Here is a 23,544-nt window from a genome sequence, read left to right on the forward strand (position 1 = left end):
CTGCGCGTTATAAAAAAAAAATTATATTACCTAAGAAGGGATATGCGCTCATATTTAATGTATATATTTAGCAGCACCATTAAAAACTTACCACCCCATAATCTGACACTTTTAAAGCCACCTTTCCTCCTGGTTGACAAAGTATTTCTGCAGTCAGTTCCATGTATTGAATTGCAGGGGAGGGGTTGGAAGTGCACGAGGGAGAAAAGAGCTAATCCACCCGTGGTGTTCAGTGTCTCCCGGGCGGGCACGGCACTCCCATGCCAACCGTGAGAACTGCCAGCAGGAAAGCACAGCATAATGCAGCTACTTCATTACAACGAGCTGAGGCAGGGGAATACAAGAACAGAAAGAAAACCGCACGGTTTGGGAGCGGGGCCCTCTAACTGCCACAGACATCGAGAGGGGCTGGAGGATACGGGGGTGCTGGGTTGGGGATTGGAGGTGTCGGTAGGTCCTCCGATCCCATCAACACAAACCTGGCGAGAGAATACATGTTCAGTGTGAGATTGGAAAAAGTAAATAATGCTTCAACAGTCCATCTTTTAAATCAGTGGATGCTGTTAACGGCTAGCCCATTGTGTATAATGGATCTAACCATGACTGACTTTGTCCTGCAAGTCTTAGAGTAATTTCAACGGATTAAATATCATTGCCATTTCCTTTTGTGTTGGCATCTGGCCAAATGGCCTTGATAAATAAACTGTTAATTGACTCATGGTCTCATTCATTCTCAGATTTGCGTCAAAAGAACCAGTGCTAGTGTCGCCCACAAGGCAACTGAACAGTAATGCACTATGTGCTCACGACAGCAAACATTTTCTCCATTATGAACTAATCGTCAGCCGTGATCTTATCATCAGCCGTCCTTAAAAACCACTGAAACTGATCCGGGGTCAGTGACCTCCTCCTGGCTCACCTTCGCATTCGAAGGCCTGCAGCGCACTGGTGTAGGTGGGCCCCAGCCATGACGTGTAACCACCAACCACCTTCAGCACGGTCTTGGTCGCATCGTTGAACATGACGTCTGTGTTCCCGTAGGCCACCGAGCTGAAGAGGGAGAATCCCTGCGTGGCGTTACCAAACGCCGTCTGGTGGAGAGACAAAAGAGAGGGGGAGAAACAAGGGAGAGAAACGAAAGAGAGGTAAAGATAAAGCAAGCATGAGTTATGGAGATGGGGAGGAATGTGTAGAGAGATTTGCAGAAGGTCGCAATGGTGAGAATTGAGGAGAGACCATACTTGTCCCAAGCTGGTAGACAGCCAATATATTGGAGGATGTGCAAGCTCGTGTATATTCTCCCGAACAGACAGAGGACATTGCAGCAATGAGACAGTGCTAGAAATATGATTAGGCATTTCAATTTCAGAGGAAAAAGTGTCAAATAGAAAATAAGGTGGATATTTAATGTTCTGTTCAAACAGTCAGACAAACATCTATTGCTGCTTGTGTTTCTATGGGCAATATTAACTCCCAAAGGCTCTCTTCTTGCACTGACTTAGTAACACTAATGAAATGCCTTGGATATAGAATATCAAAATCAATGAACAACTAAGGCCAGAGATGTTTTGAATTTATTGCCCATACACAAAGCATATCCACAGCTATTTCACTCTGTCCTTCATTGTGAGGATCTATCTAATTTATTTATTTTATGTATTCTTACCAAGTACAGACCTCAGTGAGGTCACACTGTTGAAATACAAAAACTCACTGACCTCCACACACCCCATTTAACCCCAGCTGAGGTGCACTCTGATCTGCACACTCCATTGGTCCTCTGCTCAACTACACACTGATCAGCACACACCCCATTGGCCCCTACTCAACTACACACTGACCAGCACACACCCCATTGGTCCCTACTCAACTACACACTGACCCCGCACACACCCAATTTGTCCCTACTCAACTACACACTGACCAGCACACACCCAATTGGTCCCTACTCAACTACACACTGACCAGCACACACCCCATTGGTGCCTACTCAACTACACACTGACCAGCACACACCCCAATGGTCCCTACTCAACTACACACTGACCAGCACACACCCCATTGGTCCCTACTCAACTACACACTGACCAGCACACACCCCATTGGTCCCGACTCAACTACGCACTGACCCGCACACACCCCATTGGTCCCTACTCAACTACACACTGACCAGCACACACCCCATTGGTCCCTACTCAACTACGCACTGAACTGAACACACCCCATTGGTCCCTACTCAACTACACACTGACCAGCACACACCCCAATGGTCCCTACTCAACTACACACTGACCCGCACACACCCCATTGGTCCCTACTCAACTACGCACTGACCCGCACACACCCCATTGGTCCCTACTCAACTACACACTGACCCGCACACACCCCATTGGTCCCTACTCAACTACACACTCACCAGCACACACCCGATTGGTCCCTACTCAACTACACACTGACCTGAACACACCCCATTGGTCCCTACTCAACTACACACTGACCAGCACACACCCCATTGGTCCCTACTCAACTACGCACTGACCAGCACACACCCCATTGGTCCCTACTCAACTACGCACTGACCAGCACACACCCCATTGGTCCCGACTCAACTACACACTGACCTGAACGCGCTCCAAGAACTTGTAGACCCGGCACTTGTCCTCCAGGCGCACCACCACAGCGTTGGTGGGCACCGCGGCCAGGTGGCAGGTCTTGTGGTCGAAGAGCGAGCCGTCCATCCCGTTCGTGCACAGCAGCTTCAGGTCCTCCATCTCCATGTCCAGTGCCCAGGATTCCTGGTTTTTACCTGCACGAAGGTCATGGAGACCAAGGAAGTTGAAGACAGAGGAAGAGGAAGTAGAAGAAGGGGAAGAGGAAAACATGACAGAGGAGGTTTCACATGATGTTGAAGAGGCAACACGACAGAAGATTGAAGGGGTAAACACGAGTTTGCTAAACATTACAATGTCATTACATCTCTCTCTCTCTCTCTCTATATATATATATATATATATATATATATGTACAAATATATGTATATAAATATAGCCAGCTCACTCCATTTTTATATCTGATTATATTTATCTATAGATTGTACAATTTCTCTCCGTAAAATTTCATCTATATATATATTGTATCATCGTGTATAACTTATCTGTGAATATGTGTATATATTAGACAGTCCATATATTGACAGCTTATGCCGTCTAGCACTTTTTTTGTCTTTTGTCTTGTGTTGCACTTATATATTTACTAAGTACATCTTGGAGCTAGTGTGAAGCATTTCACTGCACATTGTATCTGTACGATGGAGTATATGACAAACTTTGATTTGATTTGATTTGACTTGAGAGCGAACGAGAAACAGAGAATATGTGTGTGTGTGTGTGTGTGTGTGTGTGTGTGTGTGTGTGTATGACGACTGTCATGTCTGTCTGTCTGTCAGTCTGGCTCTTTGTCTTTTTTGTGAGGTAAAAGTAACAGATAATGGGCGACGCTTGTACTGATAATAATCTATGGTCCAGAAAAATACTAGTTGCACTTGCAGTCTGTTAAGTCTGGGTATTGTATAGGAAAATGGTTTTCACAAAGGAACTGTGGTCCTGTTTCAAATAATTATTGATATAGATACCAAACTATAAACTGACACAAGAGAAAATCCACAGAACTGAAGCACAGAACCTCCAGACCTACTCAGAATTTGTATTAAGAGGCCGTTCAAACTTCAAAAGAATCCTCATTAATGGTGGACGTGACTTCAGGCATAAAACGGGCCACAGGGAGAACAAAGCAATTTATGTGGAACTTACAATTTGTTCTATAAGCTGAATGAGATAGATCATATTAATCAAAACACTCAAAAAGGACAAAGGGATCCTCGTGTGAACCACTGTTAACTGTCACCATTGTTGGTTCTCATTACTGGAAGAAGAAGCACCAGCAATTGTGGCACTGTCCAATAAAATAGCAAAATACTGCCATCTTGTGTCATCACAAGGCACAGTTGGTTTTTATCACTTGTGTTGGGTCAAGCAATATGTTATATGTAATGGTTTGAAGCTCCGGAGTGACAAAAATTGCAGGTGTTTTGTCACTTGTGTGGTTTCAAGCAAAGGCATGACATAAATCACATTGAAAATAGCATGACCTTTACCATATTGCTGGTAACATTCACGGATAGGTAGCATGAATTAGGATTGAAATCCAGACAAATATTGCAGAAAGAGGAAGGTTTTCAGCCAGACAACACTGATATATTAATATAATTGTGTTCCATAAGTGATGTTAATATGAAACATTGCAGGCCAGAAAAGGACATTTGACTTGACATCTTACATCTAAATACAATTTCTACAATTTTCACATTTTTCAGAGAATATTTCCCTATGCAGGATACACAAGCAAGCATAATGTTCAGGACTGTGGACCAAGATGTGGACAATTTCAATGATCCACACTTATCAGACAGATTGTCAATGGGCAAATTCATGTATCCACTGCTGTGAAATATACAAGTGGTATTTTGTAAATGAAGCAATAAAAAAACATGAAAAAGCAAAACAAAAATGCTGCTGTAGTTTAAAAATTTTCTTTCTCTCTGTCTGGAAGCACGTTTTATGGTAAAAGGCATTTATGAACCAAAGCATTCAGAGTTATTCGAGACCAAGACCAAAAGCATGGACAATATGGTTTTGTTCCACAAGGACTATTCATCAGCAGAGTTGTTTACCACTGGATTATGGAATAACAGTGGTCCACAGTACAAAAAAAACAAGAAGGTACAGCCTGCGTACATGATTAAATACATTTACGTATGCACCCACTTCGAGGAAGAACAGTCGCTTCACACACAGCCAATAATGGCCATGCAGCCAAGTCTGGCATGGCTGCTTCGGCACACGTATGGCCCATGGTCACACGAGCGAACTCACCCTGTATGTTGTCGAAGACCGTTGTGTGTTTGACAAAGGCCACATCGCCAAGATTTTCAGCCACACACCTGCAAGGCAAATGCATCTCATCAGGTCCCGGAGAAAATGAAATGTGGCTTTGGGCTTTTTCCTACCATTTCTGGCTGAGCATTGACCCGCAGGTTGTCCGTCTGAAAGAGCTGCTACGCCTGACACAGTCGGTCATGTAGAATCACGCAATGTCACATTTTCAAGTTCTCAGGGGGTTATGCTGATGAAGCAGACTTTGGATCTGATGTCTGAATATGGAAGTATGGATTTACATCCTTTTCTGTATGTATTTATGGATATTTGTGGATACCAAGGGAGATGGGGAAAAGTGAGTCACCTTGCAACCTGGTGCATTGCAAGCCTTTTGCCTGGCACCCTCTGCTGTGTATTTGAAATGAAACAGCAAGGAATGGTCATCTGCCCTTTTCCATCTGTCTCAGTTTAGACAGGCTCCTGGCAAACTAAACAGCCCCTGGGTAAGGTGAGAAGTGTCGTTGTTCCAGTTCACCAAACTTCCCTCACTCAGTACCAAATTGCCCCATGATCCCTGTACTCTCAGCACATTCTCATTGAACATCCATATGTGATTAGGACCATAAAGAAGGACCCTAAAAGTTAACTTGTTTTTTGTTTGTTTTTTTTCTTGTATTTTTCACCCACACTTAAAATGTTAAATCAGCATGGAACCTAAGCATGGATATTAAGGTAAGTCGGGAAGTGAAAGTGACTAGTTTGGTTTTAATAGACTCTAGGGGGGCAAAAACCTCCCAAAAAAGGGTCTAATTGTCCCACTGAGAGTGAGTATGCCGTTCAATAGATCCAAACTGAAAAAAGGAACAGATATAAGATGGAAGCTTATCTAACACTGCTTTCTAAATTAATATAATTCTTCTCTAGCTCTAAGTGAGGCCAAGTCTACTTTGTCATACAATGTACAGTGATGTGTTCAAAAACTATCACCCATAATAAACATAATAGTACATTACATCTAGTGGTTTGAGGGTTGTGGCATGCATATAGATTATATTAGCAGACTCCAGTAGAGATGAAAACAAATTATTCTAATCTTTTGAATTTGTTTTTGTTGCCAGCTCAGTAAAGCTACCAGCACTAGATGGTCAATTTTCAAGCTGGTCAAGCCAGAATAACCGGATTTTATAGCAGGGCGGCTTTTCGTTTCCATAACACCCAAACTATTTAATTTGCAATTATGAAAATGCCACTATTGAGAGAAGGGGCATAGATGTACAACATATTGAAGTCTTGTAATTGTACTTAAGACAGGCTCCTTATAATCGCAGGTTGTTTAAGTCTCAATGAGGAAATTCATTAGGGATTTTTTCTTCTGCCACTGTTTTCTTCTGGCATTGGAAATGATGTCACACTTTGGCTCTCTTTAGGGCACTCTCAAAGGCATGACAATCAGGCTTTAAATTTCTAAAGGCTTCATCAACTGAGGATGCTGAAGTGTAAATGATGGTGTAATCTGCATATAAATTAACAGAACCATTTGTAATACTTAAGTGAGCCCAGGACATTTATGTATAAAGAAGGACCTAATATAGAACCCTGTGGGACCCCTTTGGAAATCTCAGGAAAACTAGATTGATACCCATCTGCCACGATTGCTTGTGCTCCAAAATCCCTGCTGGGATGCTGCTGTTGTACCCTTGAGCAAGGTGCGTAATCTGAATTATTTCTGTAATAATAGTATCCGGCTGTGTAGCAATGGAATCAATGAAGGTTGCTCTGGATAAGAGTGGCTGCTAAATGCTGTACTGCCATGGGCCCGTAGCAGTTAATATATTTGTACAGGCGATGAGGAGAATTCTGACTGGGAAGCCGCTTCTCCATATCACCATCTATTGAACCAATGGCCAAATGAAGTTTGTACCTCTTGTAATCACATTGTAACAAAGTTGGTAAATAGTATTTAACATTTTATAGTGCAAACTGCCAAACACAACAAATCAATGTGTTAGCTTTGTCATTTTATTAATGGTGTTTTTGAGTGTGGCTTGGTTATAGGCATTGTGAATCTCCAGCTTTGGGAAAGGGTGCATTCTCTCTAATCAACAATAGACAAGGCCTCCCATGGAAGTTAATAACAACTGTTACAGATAAAAAATAATTCATTTCATTACCTCAAAGCCCCTGCCTCCCCAAAGTGCCGTTCCCGGGGGTTGTTGGCGCAGATGTGCCGATCGTTCTCGTCCCCGATGCAGGCTTCACAAAGGTTCTTGGGGTTCCTCCCTCTAGGGTCGTGTTCCGGGTCCTTCACTCCGGGGACACAGCTATAACCAAAGAATTCACCCACCACTGCCATCCGCAGGGGAGGAGCAATATCACACAGGTTAAATATCAGCAATGTCCTTAATCAAACATTGCATGCATTCCTAAATGTATACAGTAATTGTTGGAAATCCACTGACAGACTGTATGCGAGTGGCGTGGTGATGAGGGGACTGTGACCCGTAGATTACACAGGGTGCACACTATTGCTGTTATCTTGACTGTGGACCTAGTCTTGAATTTCACCTGCTAAATATCCAATTGTCAGAAGATTTAATGAAGTGCTAATTAATTGATGAAATTCACCCTTGATATACTGTAGGTATCTCCCAAGCAAATCAAATATAATATATGAGTGCAAGACAGCTGTGCCTGCTTGGCATATGATTGCTGATTTACATTTGCTTAATGTAACAGATCCTCAACTGGGGCAAGTATTTAAACTGAGAACTTTGTACTGCGCTGTATGAAGGGCACGGTAGCATCATTTGAAATGCCACCTGGGATTTGAACCTGCAATCCTATGTAGTTCAGCGATCTGACCACCTGTACCCTGTACTAGCCTGAGGAGAGTGTCGGAGGGAGGAGGTAAGACAGGGAGTTGGGTGGCTGGAGGGGGGGGGGGGGGGGGGGGGGTGCGCCTGGGTTAATTACCCCGGGGGAAGTTGCACTGCTCATCCACACTGATCTGTGTGGAGTTGACCAGAAAGCCGATAGGTACGGTCCAGCCCACAGTGGTGCGGATTCCAGGGTGGCAGGAACTACGCTCATGCATCTCCAGCAGGGAGAGGTCACTGGAGGACCTCCTGGCCAGAGCAACCACATAGTAACTGATACCATCTGAGAGCCAGAGAGAGAGAGGCGGGTGGGGGGTGGGAGAGTAGTTGAAATGCATTGATGATACTGCACACACAGTGAAATGTTCGGTGTTAAAAAAACTCTTACAGTAACATATGGTGCCTATTAGATTCATATCCAATTTGTTAAGAGTTGATTTAGTACTGGACATTTTACTGTGCACAGGTGCAAAAATGAAATGTGTTGCGCCCCCCTTTATGTTGGTACTAGACGTTTGAACACACTAGTGAAACATATGGGTGCAGAGATAACACTTTGTAGTTGATAGTACATGAGGATTTCAAGAAAATACTCCATATGAAGCTTTTTCAATTAACAAAATTGCCATGTTCTACATCCACAGGAGGTTTTGGGACCTGGGCCAGGTAGAACACAGGTTGACTTGTTTGAGACTGGTTGGGGGGGGAGGGGGCAGGGGGGTGGGTCCAGGGGGGATGGGTTCACACAAGGTGTTCTCTGTACTCTCTTGTTTGGAGCAGTTTTAATTTTGTGCCAAAACTCACCCTCTCCATTGTAGGACTCCCCGGCTGCCACCTCCAGCCCGTGGCACCAGCCAGCGGTGTAGACGTCATCAGGGGTCATCGAGGCAGCATCCGCTGTGCCATTCTGCAGAAAAGGTCAACAAAGTGCCATCTCGATTCCATAACACAAACCACCCAACTCGCACTGAGCATTTTTTCTATCTCCATTTCTGTAGGTGTTATTTACCCACCATAAAACAAAGTCTCATTCACATTTAATATATAGTGTTTTAAGGTGGAACAGTGGACATTTCTTGATGGCTATTTCTGTCCACTCAGTTTGATTCAAGTGGGGGTTGAAGGAGGGTAGACCCATAAAACACTGAACCTGGATCAACCCGAGTTCTGCTAAATGGTTTTGGATTGGTTTGGCTTGTTAAGTTTGGTTTGGCTATTTCTTGATCAGCATTTCAGTGCACTGTCCAGCTGTCTAACTAACAAAACAGTTTTGCCCTGTTTAGCATTTTTAACCAGGTAAACAGAAATACAGAGACTCCTCTGAGGGACTATACCTCCAAATCAGTCCTGTTGTCATGCCCACATTTATTAATATTCAAACTAAGAATTTCAATCTCAATTTTGCTGTACCTTAATTTTCACCATGCAGTCTATAGCATCATAGCCCCTGGTGCACTGCAGTGTGCCACGGATGTTTCTGGCTGTGGCATTGCTGGCAAGGTCCTGACATTTCTGCTCTTCTGCATCAGAGACTACACACCATGTAACTAAAGAAGAGAAATACATTGGTTTGAAAGGATGTCGATTTTACAGTACATGGGTTTTCCTAATATCTCTCCTTTTTCAGAAACGGAACTCACTTGGTCAAGTAAAAATGTTTTTGGGTTTCTTGTGACATTTTGAGAATAGAAGAGAATAATAATGATTTGGTTGCATCAGATTGATTGTTTGGGTTGTTTGTTATGCCATGTCCATTCATGCTGCTTGATATTGCATGCTATGGTTCAGATTAAGTGACACACACAAAGGATATAACAACTGTTCCCACCTGAGATTGAAGAAATCCATCATTGTTCATTTACTTTAAAGGGGAAATACAACTTTTGGAATAGTTCCCAATTGCTAAATGAATGAAACAAAATTACATTGATTCATTTTTAATTGTTAAATGCATTGGTTTTTTATTTTATTTACAAATGGCAAAATGTATAAACTCTTTTTCTAAGCTTGTTCAAAGATGCATAAAACTTGTTTTACTCTGGCCAGTTTTTAGAATAATATTTTGAAATTAATATATAACCCCATGGGTTATAATAATGATAACACATTATATTTTTATTGTTTGTAAATTATATAGAAAATATCCACATATTTTACAGCTCCTTATTTACATACCAAATCTGTGGCTGAACAGTGAATTTCTGGGACACCAATAAAAATATAATGTGTATATTCATTCTCAGATTTACACCAAATACATTAATTACACGGAGGACGAAAATGTAAAACTTACTGGTATTGGCTTGGCGGGACACACGGACAAGGACAAGAATGAGGAATGCAAGTTCCCTTGCTGGTCCGTCCATTTTGACCTCAAAGATTCTCTCAAATCCCTTTCAAACTCAAGGACTCAAGCAAAGCAACTAAAAAAAGTCATGAAGCTCAAATTCCCCCTCTCTTATAGCCACATTACCCAGAAAGCCCTTGGAGGCAGGACCAGCAAGAAGAAAACTTCTCTTTATTCAATGCTTTTTTTATCAACTAAAATCGTGCTTTTTTCTTTTTTTTATCTGAGCAGGATAGCCGTCTAGCATTACTCCTTCAATTACTCTAAAGATTTGATGGCATGTGGATCTTGCACACTCCACCTAACCTGGCACCAAATAGGTCAGATCATTTCTTAGCTTTATAATTAAGTCAGAGACAATGTCCTTTTTTGTAAGTAACTGATGCCCACAGAGAATAAGCCTCTTGCATGCCTTGGAACAACCCTGGCTTTGATTAACGATGGAGACAGGTATGACAACAACACGTTCAATTGTTCTAACATCTCTCTGACTATACTTAAAGGAAAACATATAGGCTACCTGATACCTCCCATTCTCCCCTCACTACAAGAATATGAAATTCATTTACAAAAATGACTCCAGTAAATAAGAGATTATTGCATATTTGTTAATTAACCGCAATTAGTTAAAATTAAACACATCAAATCCATTAACCTTTTTTTAGAGGAAAATATAAATCTGTATGTGGAATCACTCAGATAAGATCTTGTTATTCAATACTTTATACATAGGACCACCCTCTACCAAGGACCTGAATGTAGGGTTGAAGACGATTTACCTGCACAACAGGAAACAAAAGGAAATCTAAATCAGAGCCGAAGTCACAACAGAACACAGTGTTGTAGGTATGCACGTAAAAAATGTTTGTTCTGCAGATTTTAATTGAATGGCAAAAAATGTATTATTAAAATACTAAGAAAAACTTTGACGCAGATGTAAATTGTTGTCTTCGTAAAATTGCATCCTTCAAGCATTCAGTCTTGGATATGGCTTCCATTCCAGATATGTAAGGAGAAAATCACTAAATGAGGATATTGGAAACTTTGACTTATTTTCTGAGTAGTGTGCTGTATTATTTTCCTTTGACTAGTATCCAGTGTAAGCTCCATGCATCTTTACCTAATTTCCAAAGTCATATCTACAACTCTTTAGAATGCTCACTTATAAAAAACCAGAGCAAAAACACAAGCTAAAGCACAAGCAGATTTTTAAGGACATGCTTGGGGGGTTAATGAATGGGTTTAATGAACTAACAGACAAAAACGTTTTGTCTTTTTGGAGTAAAACCACAAATGGTACTCTCAATCGAATCATCAGTGGTCATGCTATATTACAAAATAACATTTGAAATCTTCTAGGGTCCTCGTCCCACTTCATTGTATGTCGTTCGTGATAAGAGCGTCTACTAAATGCCTGTAATGTAATGAAATGATAAGGCATTCGGATTCCAAGTTTTCTGTTGTTGTTAAAGGAGATCAGATACTCCCGCGTACTTTTATTTATTATTTATTTTATCCCCCCATTCTGACAGGGAAAAGGCAGAAAGGGTAACAAGGGTAGGCTATATTGACAAGATCTTAGCCCACAGACTAAGCTTCACTATTTGGCTTATACTTTCATGGTACTATGTGCCGAGTTGACACTCTGATATTGATATAAATAAACAAATGCTCAGTTATATATTAATGTGGGTCGGGCAAAAACAATGTATTTTAAATTATATATTTGGCCAAACTGTTGGAGGACTTGCAGTGCCCATAATGCAGTCCTTCGCAAAAGAGTTTTGTCGTCTGTCGTTAGTAATGACGTAATACAATCACTCCGCTTATCACAACTCCAGTGTTTCTGTGGGCGAGGAGGCGGTCATGTTGTGCAGTCAAACCGTTATTGCAAATTCTGTGTTTTTTAAATTAATCGGGAACAATTCCTTGGAAAAAGTCATAGGAAATGTATACATATAATTGATTAAGGTAAGAAATGATGCTCGTCGTTTGACAGATTATGGGGGTGCTGTTTCTCAGAAATTGAGAGGACGCAGTGCAGATTAGCCTGCTGGCTAATATTAGTTAGAAAGGCAACCAGACAGATTGTGCTATGACTGTTATCGTTTAGTTAACTTAATAACGTTAAATTCTACATGGCAAAGCTCGATAGTTTTCAGGCTCACGATTTATCTTCGTAGGCATGCTCAATGGCTACACAGTCAGACAACTGTGTTAAGTAATGCTAGCGAGCATTGTGATTTTTATTAGCACATATAATCTTGATAGATATAGCCTAACGTTATCATATTATTGACAGTGCCTGTATTCTCCTAGTTATGCTACCTGTCTGGCTAGCTAGTTAGCTACACATCTTCAAATGGGAAAGTGATATTTCAAATGGGCTTATTAATAGTTAGCTGTGTATGCCTATACATATAATTAACTAAACTAACGCTGATATTTGACGACTCAGATTGGCTTGTTTGTTGTATTAAGGTACGATAGAGCTGCTTATCTCTTCCATGGCAAATCACTGTCCGCAGTACTAAGTTACTGCTCGATGGCGTCTTATGTTTATGTTCTTGGTATTTAGCTTGTCTATTAGCAACATAGTAACCTTAAGTCAATTGAGAGATAGCTACAGCACTGATGCAAAGAAAGCGCTGGTGTCGTGGGGCAGGTGACGCGCAGGATCCAGCGTCTGCTGCTGCCATAGCTATCAGGACAGCAGACAGGCGCCAGGCTGAACCAATTTGTCGTGGTGCCATGTCGTCTGTCGCAGCTTTATGCTACGGCGGAGACAAATTAAAGACGCGCACTCGCTGCCACAGACAGGCGTAGGCCCCCCAGGACGCACCATTTCGTTACGGGGTCGGAATTTGTGTGGTGTGGTTTTTGCTTAACCTTAACATTAACCGTAAACGTTTGCTATCGTAGCTAGCGAGAATAACCAGTGACCACCAGGGTATTTCTATCACGCTGACAGTGTTCTTGTTAAATTTCCGCAATTTTTTGGTTGGTGCGCAGCGAAAGTTCATTTTGTGCTGCTTGCTATCTAAATGGCTATGTAAGAAAACCTATCTTGATGCTTTGCTGATTTACAATGGAAGCAACGTCAGCAATACTGTGTTTGCAGCTAGCTTTATGAATGTTGTTTGTTGAATCGGTTTGTTGATCAATACTTTACACTTATACCATATATATACACACTACTTTACAGTATTATTATCTGTGGTTTCACATGTTCATATTTGTTTCTGAATAACTTGAGCTCATTTTAGACCGCTTGTAAAATAATAATTAAAACTATGTAAAATGTATTCATAAATTAATTGTATTAAAATGCATTTATAATGCAATTGCCCTATTTTTAGGTGAGGTATTGGAACATGTGACTGACACGTGCTTCTTGTTGTCCAGATGTGTTGTGTTAGATTGATTGGTTAAACAATAAATAGTTCTGAATGTCTACTTTTGGTTTTAGCCTTGGGTTTTGCTGGTGAAGACTGCAAAACTGATAGAAAAGATAAGCCAACATAGACCCATTACATTACATTACATGGCATTTAGCAGATGCTCTTATCCAGAGTGACGTACAACAAAGTGCAGATCAAACACAAGTACAAGTGCGAAGGGGACCTGAGAGGACAGTACAGTTCTGAGTCCTAGTGTAAACATCCAGATAATCAGAACCCTTGAAGAATACAATCAACTTCCAAACGAGCATACCACAGTTGGTAGCTAGAATACCCTGAGAGCTGTCTGGGAGAAAAGCAAGCTATTTTGAAGCTTATAAAAGAGAGGAAATCAGAGCCATTGCACAAACATTGGGGATAGCTTGTACAGAAACTTGGAATGTCCTGAAAAAGAAACAAACCGCTGGCATATTGGGCAACAGCCATCAAACTGGTTGACCAAGGAAAACAACAGCAGGTGATTCCAGAAACATTGTGGGAGCTGTGAAGAAAAACTGCAAAACATCAGTCAGTGACATAAGAAACAATCTCCACAGGGCAGGGGTAAAGGTATCTCAATCAACCATTCAAAGAAAACGTTGAGAGCAGCCATGTAGAGTCTATACAAGATGCAAACCAAATGGTAAATGGTAAATGGTTGGCATTTATATAGCGCCTTTATCCAAAGCGCTGTACAATTGATGCTTCTCATTCACCCATTCATACACACACTCGCACTCCAACGGCGATTGGCTGCCATGCAAGGCACCGACCAGCTTGTCAGGAGCATTTGGGGGTTAGGTATCTTGCTCAGGGACACTTTGACACAGCCCGGGCGGGGGATCGAACCGGCAACCCTCCGACTGCCAGACGACTGCTCTTACTGCCTGAGCCATGTCGCCCCGCCCCGCCCCGCCCCGCCCCGCCCCGCCCCTTCATCAGTAGTAAGAAGGCGAGAGTACAATTTGCAACAAAGTTCAGAGATGAACCACAAAAGTTCAGGAACAAAGTCTTATGTACTGATGAGACCAAGATTAACCTCTACCAGTGATGGAAAGGCCAAAGTGCAAAGAAAGAAGGGATATGTTAGCAAATATTAAGTGTTATTTACTTTGATTTACTTAAATACTCTCTCTTCCAGTACCTTTTCTCACCTAAAAATTGGGTCTGATAGCAAAGGTGCTATATTCTAAATAGTTTAACACATCTTGGTGTAAATACCAGGAAATAATAGCTGAAATTCTGAACTCTTGACTCCTGTTCATCATTTTATCTCAGCCTCAAATATATTCAGTGTATTGCAAAAACAAAGGAATTGGCCTTTCTGTTCCAATACTTTTGGAGGGGACTGTATGAGTAATCCTTTTGAGCTTGCATGTTTTTGATGGATTGTTCCGAAAGAGCCCAGGATGCTGGTGGCATCTAGTAAAGCCCCTAATGGAGGACATTTTGAAGCACTTGTGCTTGTCGTTTTGTGATCTTAATGTCCCACCCTCCACTCCAGTTACTTTTGATACTGTAATGGGCCTTTTTTACTGGGGTTGTCATGGCAATGACCCACACGTGCACGCAAGCATGCCAATATCTGAACAACCTGCTTCCCTTCCTCCCCAAAGTGATTCAAGTGCTCAGCTGCGAAATGCGGGATGCTACCCCCTGTTGCACGCAAGGAAACGGAATTATTCTGTTCTACTTCTATTTATTTTTGCTTTCATTAGAAGGATTACTTTGTTTGCCTCTGGGCCAGTGATGCACAGCTGAAACTAAACGTCTCAGTTCTGTGTAAAGCACATGGAAGTTGTGCAGGTTTATTACAGATCTTCCATTTCCGTCAAGGTGGTGTATCAACCCAAGGGTGTAGCTAGGAATTCTGGGCACCCGGAATGAATATTGCTCTGGGCCTCCCATCCTACTGGAATTTTTTGGGGCAGCCTGTATCCTAGTGACTAAACAACATGCCTATGACCTGGAAGGTTGGTAGTTCAAGCCCTGGTGTAGCCACAATAAGATCTATGCAGTTGTTGGGCTCTTGAGCAAGGCCCTTAACCCATTACTCCAGGGGGGATTGTCCCCTGCTTAGTCTAATCCACTGTATGTCCCTTTGGATAAAGGCGACAGCTAAATAAATGTAATGTAATGGCCTTCTCCCATTGTGGGCCTGTAGAATTGTCACTACATTTCACCCAACTAGCTACGGCCCTGAATCAAAGGTATATGGTATATGCGCCACTTGCATTTAGTTCTTGGGGAAGTCAAGAAGACCACGTGCACTGTATGCGTGTCCAGGTAGTCTTTAAAGCCAAGTAGGTGTAGGTGTAACTTGGAGGTGAATTTATACAGTGATCCTCTGACAAAAAACACAGTTTACACCTATTCTTTGGATAAATATGAGGTCGGGTGTGGAAAATTACCTGATTACTGTAGAAACCTGGAGCTTGAAAGAATGTAAGAACTGGGCTGTCAAGGTGCCATCATAGCCATGGAATTTATCTCTAACTGTGTTGCTGCAAATGTTTACCCTATGCTTACCCTATGCTTACCCTATGCTTACCCTATGCTTACCCCATGGTTAACCTGCTTACTTTATCATTGCAGTGACCCTGATGGCTCAGTGCAGCATGCAAGTGCTTCTGCTGTTGCTCCTGAAGATCTTGCAGACATCAGCCGAAGGTACAGCCAGCAGTCGCTAGCCAGGGAGTCTGGAGTACAGTCTGTGTTTATTTATTCCAAAATTATCTGCAGACGGACAAATGTGTTTCATGCCAAACAGAAGAGTTCTGCTGACCAAACATCTGTTAGAAATTCAATGTTCAATTAAATGTCTAAGGAGCTTCTTTTTTTGTAGCCAGGGTTTTCAATAGTGAGCTTAGAGGTCTGGTGGTTTTGTTGCAGTTACTTTAGTTAAGCAATTGATGACAAAATTAACTGACTTTACCTAATTTCCTGGGTCTAAACAAGCTGCTTATTTTTAAGTTGAAAGTAAAAACCCGCAGATACACAAGACTGTGTTTGATTCAGTAATTGTCTCACCTTGCTGCTTGCCTGCTTCTCTTCCTCCTCAACCTCAGATTCAGCAGCAGAAACCGCCTAAGGCATCTTTAATCTTATAGCCAATACCTAATGGACATTGCAATATATTATCATTGTATTGTGATACAGTATGATATAGTAGTGCCCTCATGCCTTAATTCTAGTGTATTTATTATTCTTTTTCCTTTCCTATGTAACATTGGACTTCTCAAATTGCCATTGCAATGTTACCATTGTTTTATCAAATTATAAATTCACAATTGATGCATAAATGTATGGATATACAATGCATTTGAAAAGATACATTTCTGTGATACCCTAGTAATGTTAAATAAATAAATTGATGCACTAGTATCAGAGTATATTCTGGAGTACTGGGGTATCTTTGTGTTATTATTTTTCTGCCCTGGGAAAAACCTGTGTCACTCAGGCAGTCTGTGCGAATGTTTTGTGCTTGTAAGCGCTCGTTTCCCCTTGCGTATATCCATGTCGCGCACGTTGCACGTTTGCGAACATAGGTGTGCCGTTTGTGTGAGAAGTCTGTAACGCGTTGGCCTGCAGGGGGCGACATCGACTGCCTGTGCGACGGCAGCGAGTGCATCCTGAAGCTCTGCCAAGGCCGGCAATGCTTCTCCTCGGTGACGCTGAGCGGCGACGCGCCGGACTTCAAGCGCGGATGCCTCAACGAGTCCGAGAAGATCCGCCTGACCTGCTCCACGCCCACCGCCAGCTACGCTGTCCGGTGCTGCTCCCACCACATGTGCAACTCCAACGCCAGCAGTGACACGCTGATGCCCCTGCTGCTCAAGGGTGGGTACTGCAACATCACCGGGCAGCTAAACGTGAGATTTAATGGCCCCGTGTTTTCGCCTTTAGTTGGGGGTTTTGTCATTTAAAACATGACGCACGGAAATGGCACGGTGTTATCAACGTTGTGTGGGCGGCAGTGTACATTCAATCGTTACGATACATTCCAGTAAGTTGCACCGATCTGGAATACTCTTAGTCACTTTTGAGGTAATAAATGCCCACACAAATAGGTGAGTCTCTGCTAGTCTTTGGACATCTAGGATTATATAAGAATTATGTAAAGAAGGCCCTGGTATTAACTGTACAACACAGGGCTACAGGTTATTTAACAGACGTTATTTGTGGTGATAGTGGGTAGGCAGCACTCTGCTCAACCTACATCCATCTGGAGCCATTGTAGCTCATTCCACCCAATGTGTGTTACACAAAGGCACCTTTCGGATTTGTTAAAATCAGAAAATGTTTAATGCAATGATTCACTAAAATAGTTGTGCTTAGTTTGAATATGAAAAGCTTTTTCATCCCTTGTTAACCATGGGTGTATTACATAGAAACAAAGAATAAATGTTCTTAAGTGTTGTATGCATAGTATCTTATAAACCCATATAGTTTATACACGTTTATACATGATATAAAACCAAGATTGAAATGTGTATAATATTAATTGATTTTCATGTCTTTTTTTTTAACCAGCGCCCTCAGCAGAACCGACTCCGTACCGGGTGGAAACTGTGGTTGTCTTCGTAGTTGCCCCATTCGTGGTGCTGGCCCTCCTGGGCCTCCTGGCCGTCCTAGCATGCCGTCGGCTCCACCACGGCCGTCTGGAGAGGCTGCACGAGTTGGATGCCGAGCAGGGCGCCATCGACGGTCTAATCGCGTCCAACGTGGGCGACAGCACGCTGGCGGTGAGCCAGGCCTCCCTCCCACCCCGCGTCCCCCGCAGCTGGTCTCGCCCGAGCTTCAAACGAACGAGACAGCGCCTCTCTGCCAGGCACAAGCCGAAAACCGCATATCAGACCAAAGCGACTTTCGCGTCTTAGTGGTTCGGAAAGGTTGTCGATGTATCACAGGCTGGCGGCAGCTGACTGATTGGATTTTATGTTGTGTGGTCACGCCAAGGCGAGCTTGCCAATTTTTAGGAGGTCAGCTAGCTCGATGAAGCCAGAAAACATAACTGCATATACAGAAAAACACTCTGCATTGGAGTGCTTTTATTTATATCAAATCAGCCAGGGCTTTGGGTGTACAGCACTTAAGGCTGCATTTGTCCGTCTGTCCTTTCGGCCCATGTCCTGAGGTCTTCCACAAAGCCGTCCTTTAATGAGTTTTATTTCTGCCAAGAAAATTTGAAGGTGGTATCCAATGCATCTTAGTCTGATAAGATATTCCATAAATGTTTGATTAAAAGCCCTATTTCAACATGAGTGTTCACCCCAATTGAACCCTCTAATATCCCCTATACGAGCCACTGGAATGCCCTGCAGGTAATCAGAAATTTCTGGAAATATCCTAAAATATCTTTCATTGCATACTAAAACCATCAGGGCCTGTCCAAAAATCTTCCATTAAAGTGAAAGTATATCAAACAGTCCAGAAAGTGAACTGTCTCTTTATTTAAGCTGCATAATTCTGCCGACTCATGTCTGTGTGAATCCAGTGTGATTTGCGAACAACAGCGTGATAAGATGCAGCAGCTAATATCGCACGGTTCAGAAGAGGGCACGTGCTTGTCTGTACTCTCCCAAATGAATACTGGAGGTTGCTATTGAGTGACTGAAAAATCAAAACTGTTTTTTTTTTTTTAACGTCATGAATCAATTAATAAATAAATTATGATTTGCTTCTTGGTAACCTTGTACCTGTCAGACTAACCACTCAGATCTCAGCCCTTAACTTTCGGCTTCTTGCGTCATGTGACGTGTAATCCTGTTGCTTGATCTACAGGACCTTTTGGATCACTCCTGCACCTCGGGCAGTGGCTCTGGTCTGCCATTCCTGGTCCAGAGGACAGTGGCTCGACAGATCAGCCTGATGGAGTGTGTCGGTAGGGTCTGCACTAGTCATTATGTGTGTGCGACACAGCATTTGTGTCACCATTCCCTAATGTGTCATGGGTCTGGAGAGAGCCTCGGAGAACCAGAGTGAATCATTATGAACACAAGTGTGATTGCAGGGGTGTAGGAGACCAGTCCATGACGAATGCCTCTGTCGACTCTCCCAAGGAAAGGGGCGCTATGGCGAGGTGTGGAGAGGACAATGGCAGGGGGAGAACGTGGCGGTGAAAATCTTCTCTTCGAGGGACGAGAAGTCCTGGTTCCGGGAGACTGAGATCTACAACACTGTTCTCCTCCGGCACGAGAACATATTAGGTGGGGATACTTTCCATCTCTGATCCAGGGCTATGATGAGCCTTTCACCTGAGATCAGGGCCTGTAGTAATTAAGTCAAAAGCCTTTTGGCTCATAATGGAAAAGGCTAGGGTATGAATGGGGGAATCCTGATCCAAGAACTCTTACTCTGAGATGCTTTATAAATATGGAGCGAGAGCTCTAGGTTTTGATTGGAAAGCTGAACATCATTTGTCCTTAACTTAAAAATAAATGCAAGCGTTAATTTCTTTCTTCACACATTTTGGCAAGTTCAAACTGTTGGAGGAGACAAATTAATTAATACTTGTATTTATTTGTGAGTTGAGGACAAATATCCTTAGTGTCAAGTGAATGTGTGGTATCGTTCAGTGTGTGAGGAAATGGGACACGGGACTGGAAGACACTCCTCTTCAAGATGCACCACTCCCCACCCCTCCCTGTAATCTTTAACTGATTGGTAGTTTTTCAGTTCTCATTAGTGTCATTACTTGTGTAACTTGTTCGCTAGGATGATATTGATTTTTCTAGTTTCATCTGCCTATGTAAGCTGTTTATTGTTCTGACGCAAGTGTTTATCATTCTATTGCGTTATGCTGAAATAGTTTCATATAATCTGTTGTCATATTTATCAAATAGGCCTTAGTCCTTATCTTTGTTGATCTCTTAGCACTTAACTGTACTTCCCTCTAGGGTCTTTTAGTGCACTTGTTCCTGGTGGTGGGTATGCACTTTGCACTTTGTTGAGCATCTGCCAAATGCCAATAATGTAATGTCATCTAATTATGTGTTTCTGAGTCACTCCAAATTGACGGAGCTCTTTTACCTTTTTAGTCTATAAATTGGTCAGACTAAGATTTTGGGCTTGCGTGTTTCCCGGACAGGGTTCATGGCATCAGACATGGCATCACGGAACTCCAGCACCCAGCTGTGGCTCATCACCCATTACCACGAGAACGGCTCGCTCTACGACTACCTGCAGCGCGTCGCCGTGGAGACTGTGGATGGGCTGCACATGGCCGCCTCGGTGGCCAATGGGCTGGTGCACTTGCACACCGAGATCTTCGGCACGGAAGGCAAGCCCGCCATCGCCCACCGCGACCTCAAGAGCAAGAACATCCTGGTGAAGAAAAACCTGCACTGCTGCATCGCTGACCTGGGTGAGCCGCGCCCCCTCCTGTCACAGCCTTGCCACTGCACGGAGTTACTTCCTCATCCAGAGGCCCCATAGAAATGAAAGAAATCAAAAAGTTTGTACTTTTTGTTTTTCTTACATTTTTTTCCCTCCAAATGGAAAGAATGTAGGTTTGATTAGTTGGTTTTAAAATAATTAGTCAATTTGTAGTTGTGTATGACATGTTTACATGTTTTGGCTATTTAAAAACTGCGGAGACCCCTTAAACTTAAACCTACTACAGCTTGCAAGATACAAATCCACTCATTTGACAAAAGTTGACAAAAGTGCCCTTTTTTCATCCAGGTCTGGCTGTCACACACTCCCAGTCTAATAATCAGCTGGAGGTGGGTAACAACCCTAAGGTGGGCACCAAGAGGTACATGGCCCCTGAGGTGCTGGACGAGTCCATCCAGACGGACTGCTTCGATGCCTACAAGCGCGTGGACATGTGGGCCTTCGGGCTGGTTCTGTGGGAGATCGCCCGCCGGACATACAGCAACGGTGAGGGTCGCAAATGCTCCACTGCGCTCGCTCTGGCGCTGAGCGTGTAAGGACGGGTTTGTCTGTGGTCACACCTCAAAGACTAATCGTTTTATGGCAAACCGTGACCTTTCAACCTTTTAAATCTAAACCGAGCACTCTGACTTTGTAATATTTTGACAACGTCTGTGTTCCAATTAATTGTTTTGACAGAGTTTCAGACCAAAAGGTTGACTTCCCCAAACGTGTCTTTCAGGTATCGTTGAAGAGTACAAGCCTCCATTTTATGACCTTGTGCCGAATGACCCCAGCTTCGATGACATGCGCAAAGTTGTCTGCGTGGAACAACAGAGACCCTTCATCCCAAACCGATGGTTTTCTGACCCGGTGAGTCCAAGAAGGCCACTCACTTTTTGATCAAAATGAATTTAACATTGTGCATCTTATCAAAGATCTTACTAAATAATTAAAATAGGAAATTTGACAGTCAAAATTTGTATGTTGAATAGGCTTTAGGTAGTTTCAGTATTGAGATCTGTCTTATCCATGTTTGACCAGAAGTGATGTTTTAATAACAAAGCCCTAACCCACAGGTCACACCTAAGTAACAACATCTCAGCATAATGTTACATGATAAAGGATGGTACGTTTACATTTCCATTTGGTAGAATAAGTCTGCACACAACTTTTTAAAATCCTATTTAAATCTTTCCGGACTAGCAGGCTGCTTTGAACTGCATGTGTCAGCATAAAATATATTAGTTGCTTTTATACAGGATGCAAAGTGAATTTGAAAGTACATGGGCTCAGTGCAGTATTAATAGTCCACGGCCTGTTTGTTGAAACGCAGCCCATTGGGATGCCCATTGGCTGAGAGGAGCAGAAAGTGATCTCTGCCTTCGGTGTGGTTGTTCCGCAGACCTTGTCGGCCCTGGTGAAGCTAATGAAGGAGTGCTGGTACCAGAACCCCTCGGCCAGACTCACCGCCCTGCGCATCAAAAAGACTCTGGACAAAATCCACAGCTCCCTGGAGAAGGGGAAAGCAGACTGCTGAGGGGGGTGTGGGGTGCGGGGGGGAGGGGGGTCTGTGTCTCTAAAGCAGGACAAAGCCTCCATGCTGGTGGGTTTGGGGTATTGTAGGAAGGTCCTCTTTCTCCCACAAACTGGCATGCATTACAAAACACTAAGCGCTTTCCATGAAGGAAAGTCGTAGTCTTCATTTTTTCATGGTTGGTTTTGCCTTTGGGGTTTGTTTTGTCTTTTTTTATTTATTTTTGCTTGTTTTTTTGACATTCACATAACCTCTGGCTTGTTCCTTAACAATGTGGCTGCATGTGTGTTTGTTCAGCAAAGCAAGTTTCTCCCCCGGTGAGGGAGGGCAGCTATCAATGTTTGTGTACAAGCACCCTGCAGCAAACTGGAAACCACAGACCCGAGGGGGACCATATAGGAAAAGGGCCTCTCGTTGGCCAGTGAGCTTTACCCCCTCCCTGTCCCCTCAAAATGTCTCTCCACATTCAGTACCCCCCCTGGGCTACATGTGAACACTTCGGATTTCAGAAGGGGGGGCGGGGAGGAGAAGTCGGATACAATGGCGCAGGGTGCTTTAGATTTGACTTTTTTTCGCCCATTTCCCTTCATCCCTTCTCTGTTTATCGAGGCGCTTCCATCGTCCGATCTCTTGCTGCCGCAAATGAAACTGCTGAATGCCGAAGCGACATCGTTTTGGTCCGGAGTCAGAACCACTGAACATTGCGCTGTGAAACGTTACAATGCTGCCTGCAAAACAAATCGAAAAGTGCCATAGGCCTCCATCATATAATCTGTCTTTATGTATGAATATTAATCGGTTATTCTCATTGCCCAGAACCATGTCTCACAGCTTTGTATTCGGAAGCATGAGGCTATCTTGTCTCAGCAGTGGAAAATGTTGCTCAGCCTAATCTATATTCGTCAGAATGGTTACGGCTTTACAAAATGTCTTGTGTTGTCTGTATGATGGCTGTCCCCAAATTTTATTACTATGCTAACGCAAATGCAGCTGCCTGTAAGACTTGCGCTGTTGATTATTGCTTGTTTGATTG

General features: G+C 42.9%; 2 protein-coding genes across 2 annotated transcripts; one reads left to right on the plus strand and one right to left on the minus strand.

Annotated features, from left to right (window-relative positions):
- Positions 1 to 446: 446 nt before the first annotated feature.
- On the minus strand, positions 447 to 10,202 carry otomp (otolith matrix protein). Its single transcript, XM_061244189.1, has 9 exons — positions 10,104 to 10,202; positions 9,221 to 9,357; positions 8,615 to 8,717; positions 7,908 to 8,093; positions 7,106 to 7,280; positions 4,932 to 4,999; positions 2,622 to 2,806; positions 920 to 1,091; positions 447 to 479 (listed from the first exon to the last, which is right to left on the minus strand). Exons 1-9 carry the CDS (start codon positions 10,174 to 10,176, stop codon positions 469 to 471), a joined length of 1,110 nt encoding a protein of 369 aa, XP_061100173.1. The 5' UTR covers positions 10,177 to 10,202; the 3' UTR covers positions 447 to 468.
- Positions 10,203 to 11,998: 1,796 nt separating this feature from the next.
- Positions 11,999 to 22,514, plus strand: acvr1l (activin A receptor, type 1 like). The gene is made up of 10 exons (XM_061241728.1): positions 11,999 to 12,128; positions 16,193 to 16,267; positions 17,189 to 17,437; positions 18,131 to 18,342; positions 19,382 to 19,481; positions 19,660 to 19,806; positions 20,688 to 20,963; positions 21,284 to 21,481; positions 21,717 to 21,847; positions 22,380 to 22,514. The coding sequence occupies exons 2-10, from the start codon at positions 16,201 to 16,203 to the stop codon at positions 22,512 to 22,514; spliced, it is 1,515 nt and encodes a 504-aa protein (XP_061097712.1). The 5' UTR covers positions 11,999 to 12,128; positions 16,193 to 16,200.
- The last annotated feature ends 1,030 nt before the right edge of the window (positions 22,515 to 23,544 follow it).

Source organism: Conger conger, chromosome 5 (assembly GCF_963514075.1).
Source record: "Conger conger chromosome 5, fConCon1.1, whole genome shotgun sequence".
NCBI lineage: Eukaryota > Metazoa > Chordata > Actinopteri > Anguilliformes > Congridae > Conger > Conger conger.

Bases quoted from the DNA above. Each gene is read 5' to 3' on its own strand.
- acvr1l (XM_061241728.1), top strand. From the start codon at position 16,201: ATGGCTCAGTGCAGCATGCAAGTGCTTCTGCTGTTGCTCCTGAAGATC. The intron at 17,438-18,130 runs GTGGGTACTGCA...TTTTTTAACCAG, and splicing joins GATGCCCCTGCTGCTCAAGG to CGCCCTCAGCAGAACCGACT. The intron at 20,964-21,283 runs GTGAGCCGCGCC...TTTTTCATCCAG, and splicing joins CTGCTGCATCGCTGACCTGG to GTCTGGCTGTCACACACTCC.
- otomp (XM_061244189.1), bottom strand. From the start codon at position 10,176: ATGGACGGACCAGCAAGGGAACTTGCATTCCTCATTCTTGTCCTTGTC. The intron at 5,000-7,105 runs GTAATGAAATGA...TTTGCCTTGCAG, and splicing joins GGGGAGGCAGGGGCTTTGAG to GTGTGTGGCTGAAAATCTTG. The intron at 1,092-2,621 runs GTCAGTGTGTAG...TCTCTCCACCAG, and splicing joins AGTTCTTGGAGCGCGTTCAG to ACGGCGTTTGGTAACGCCAC.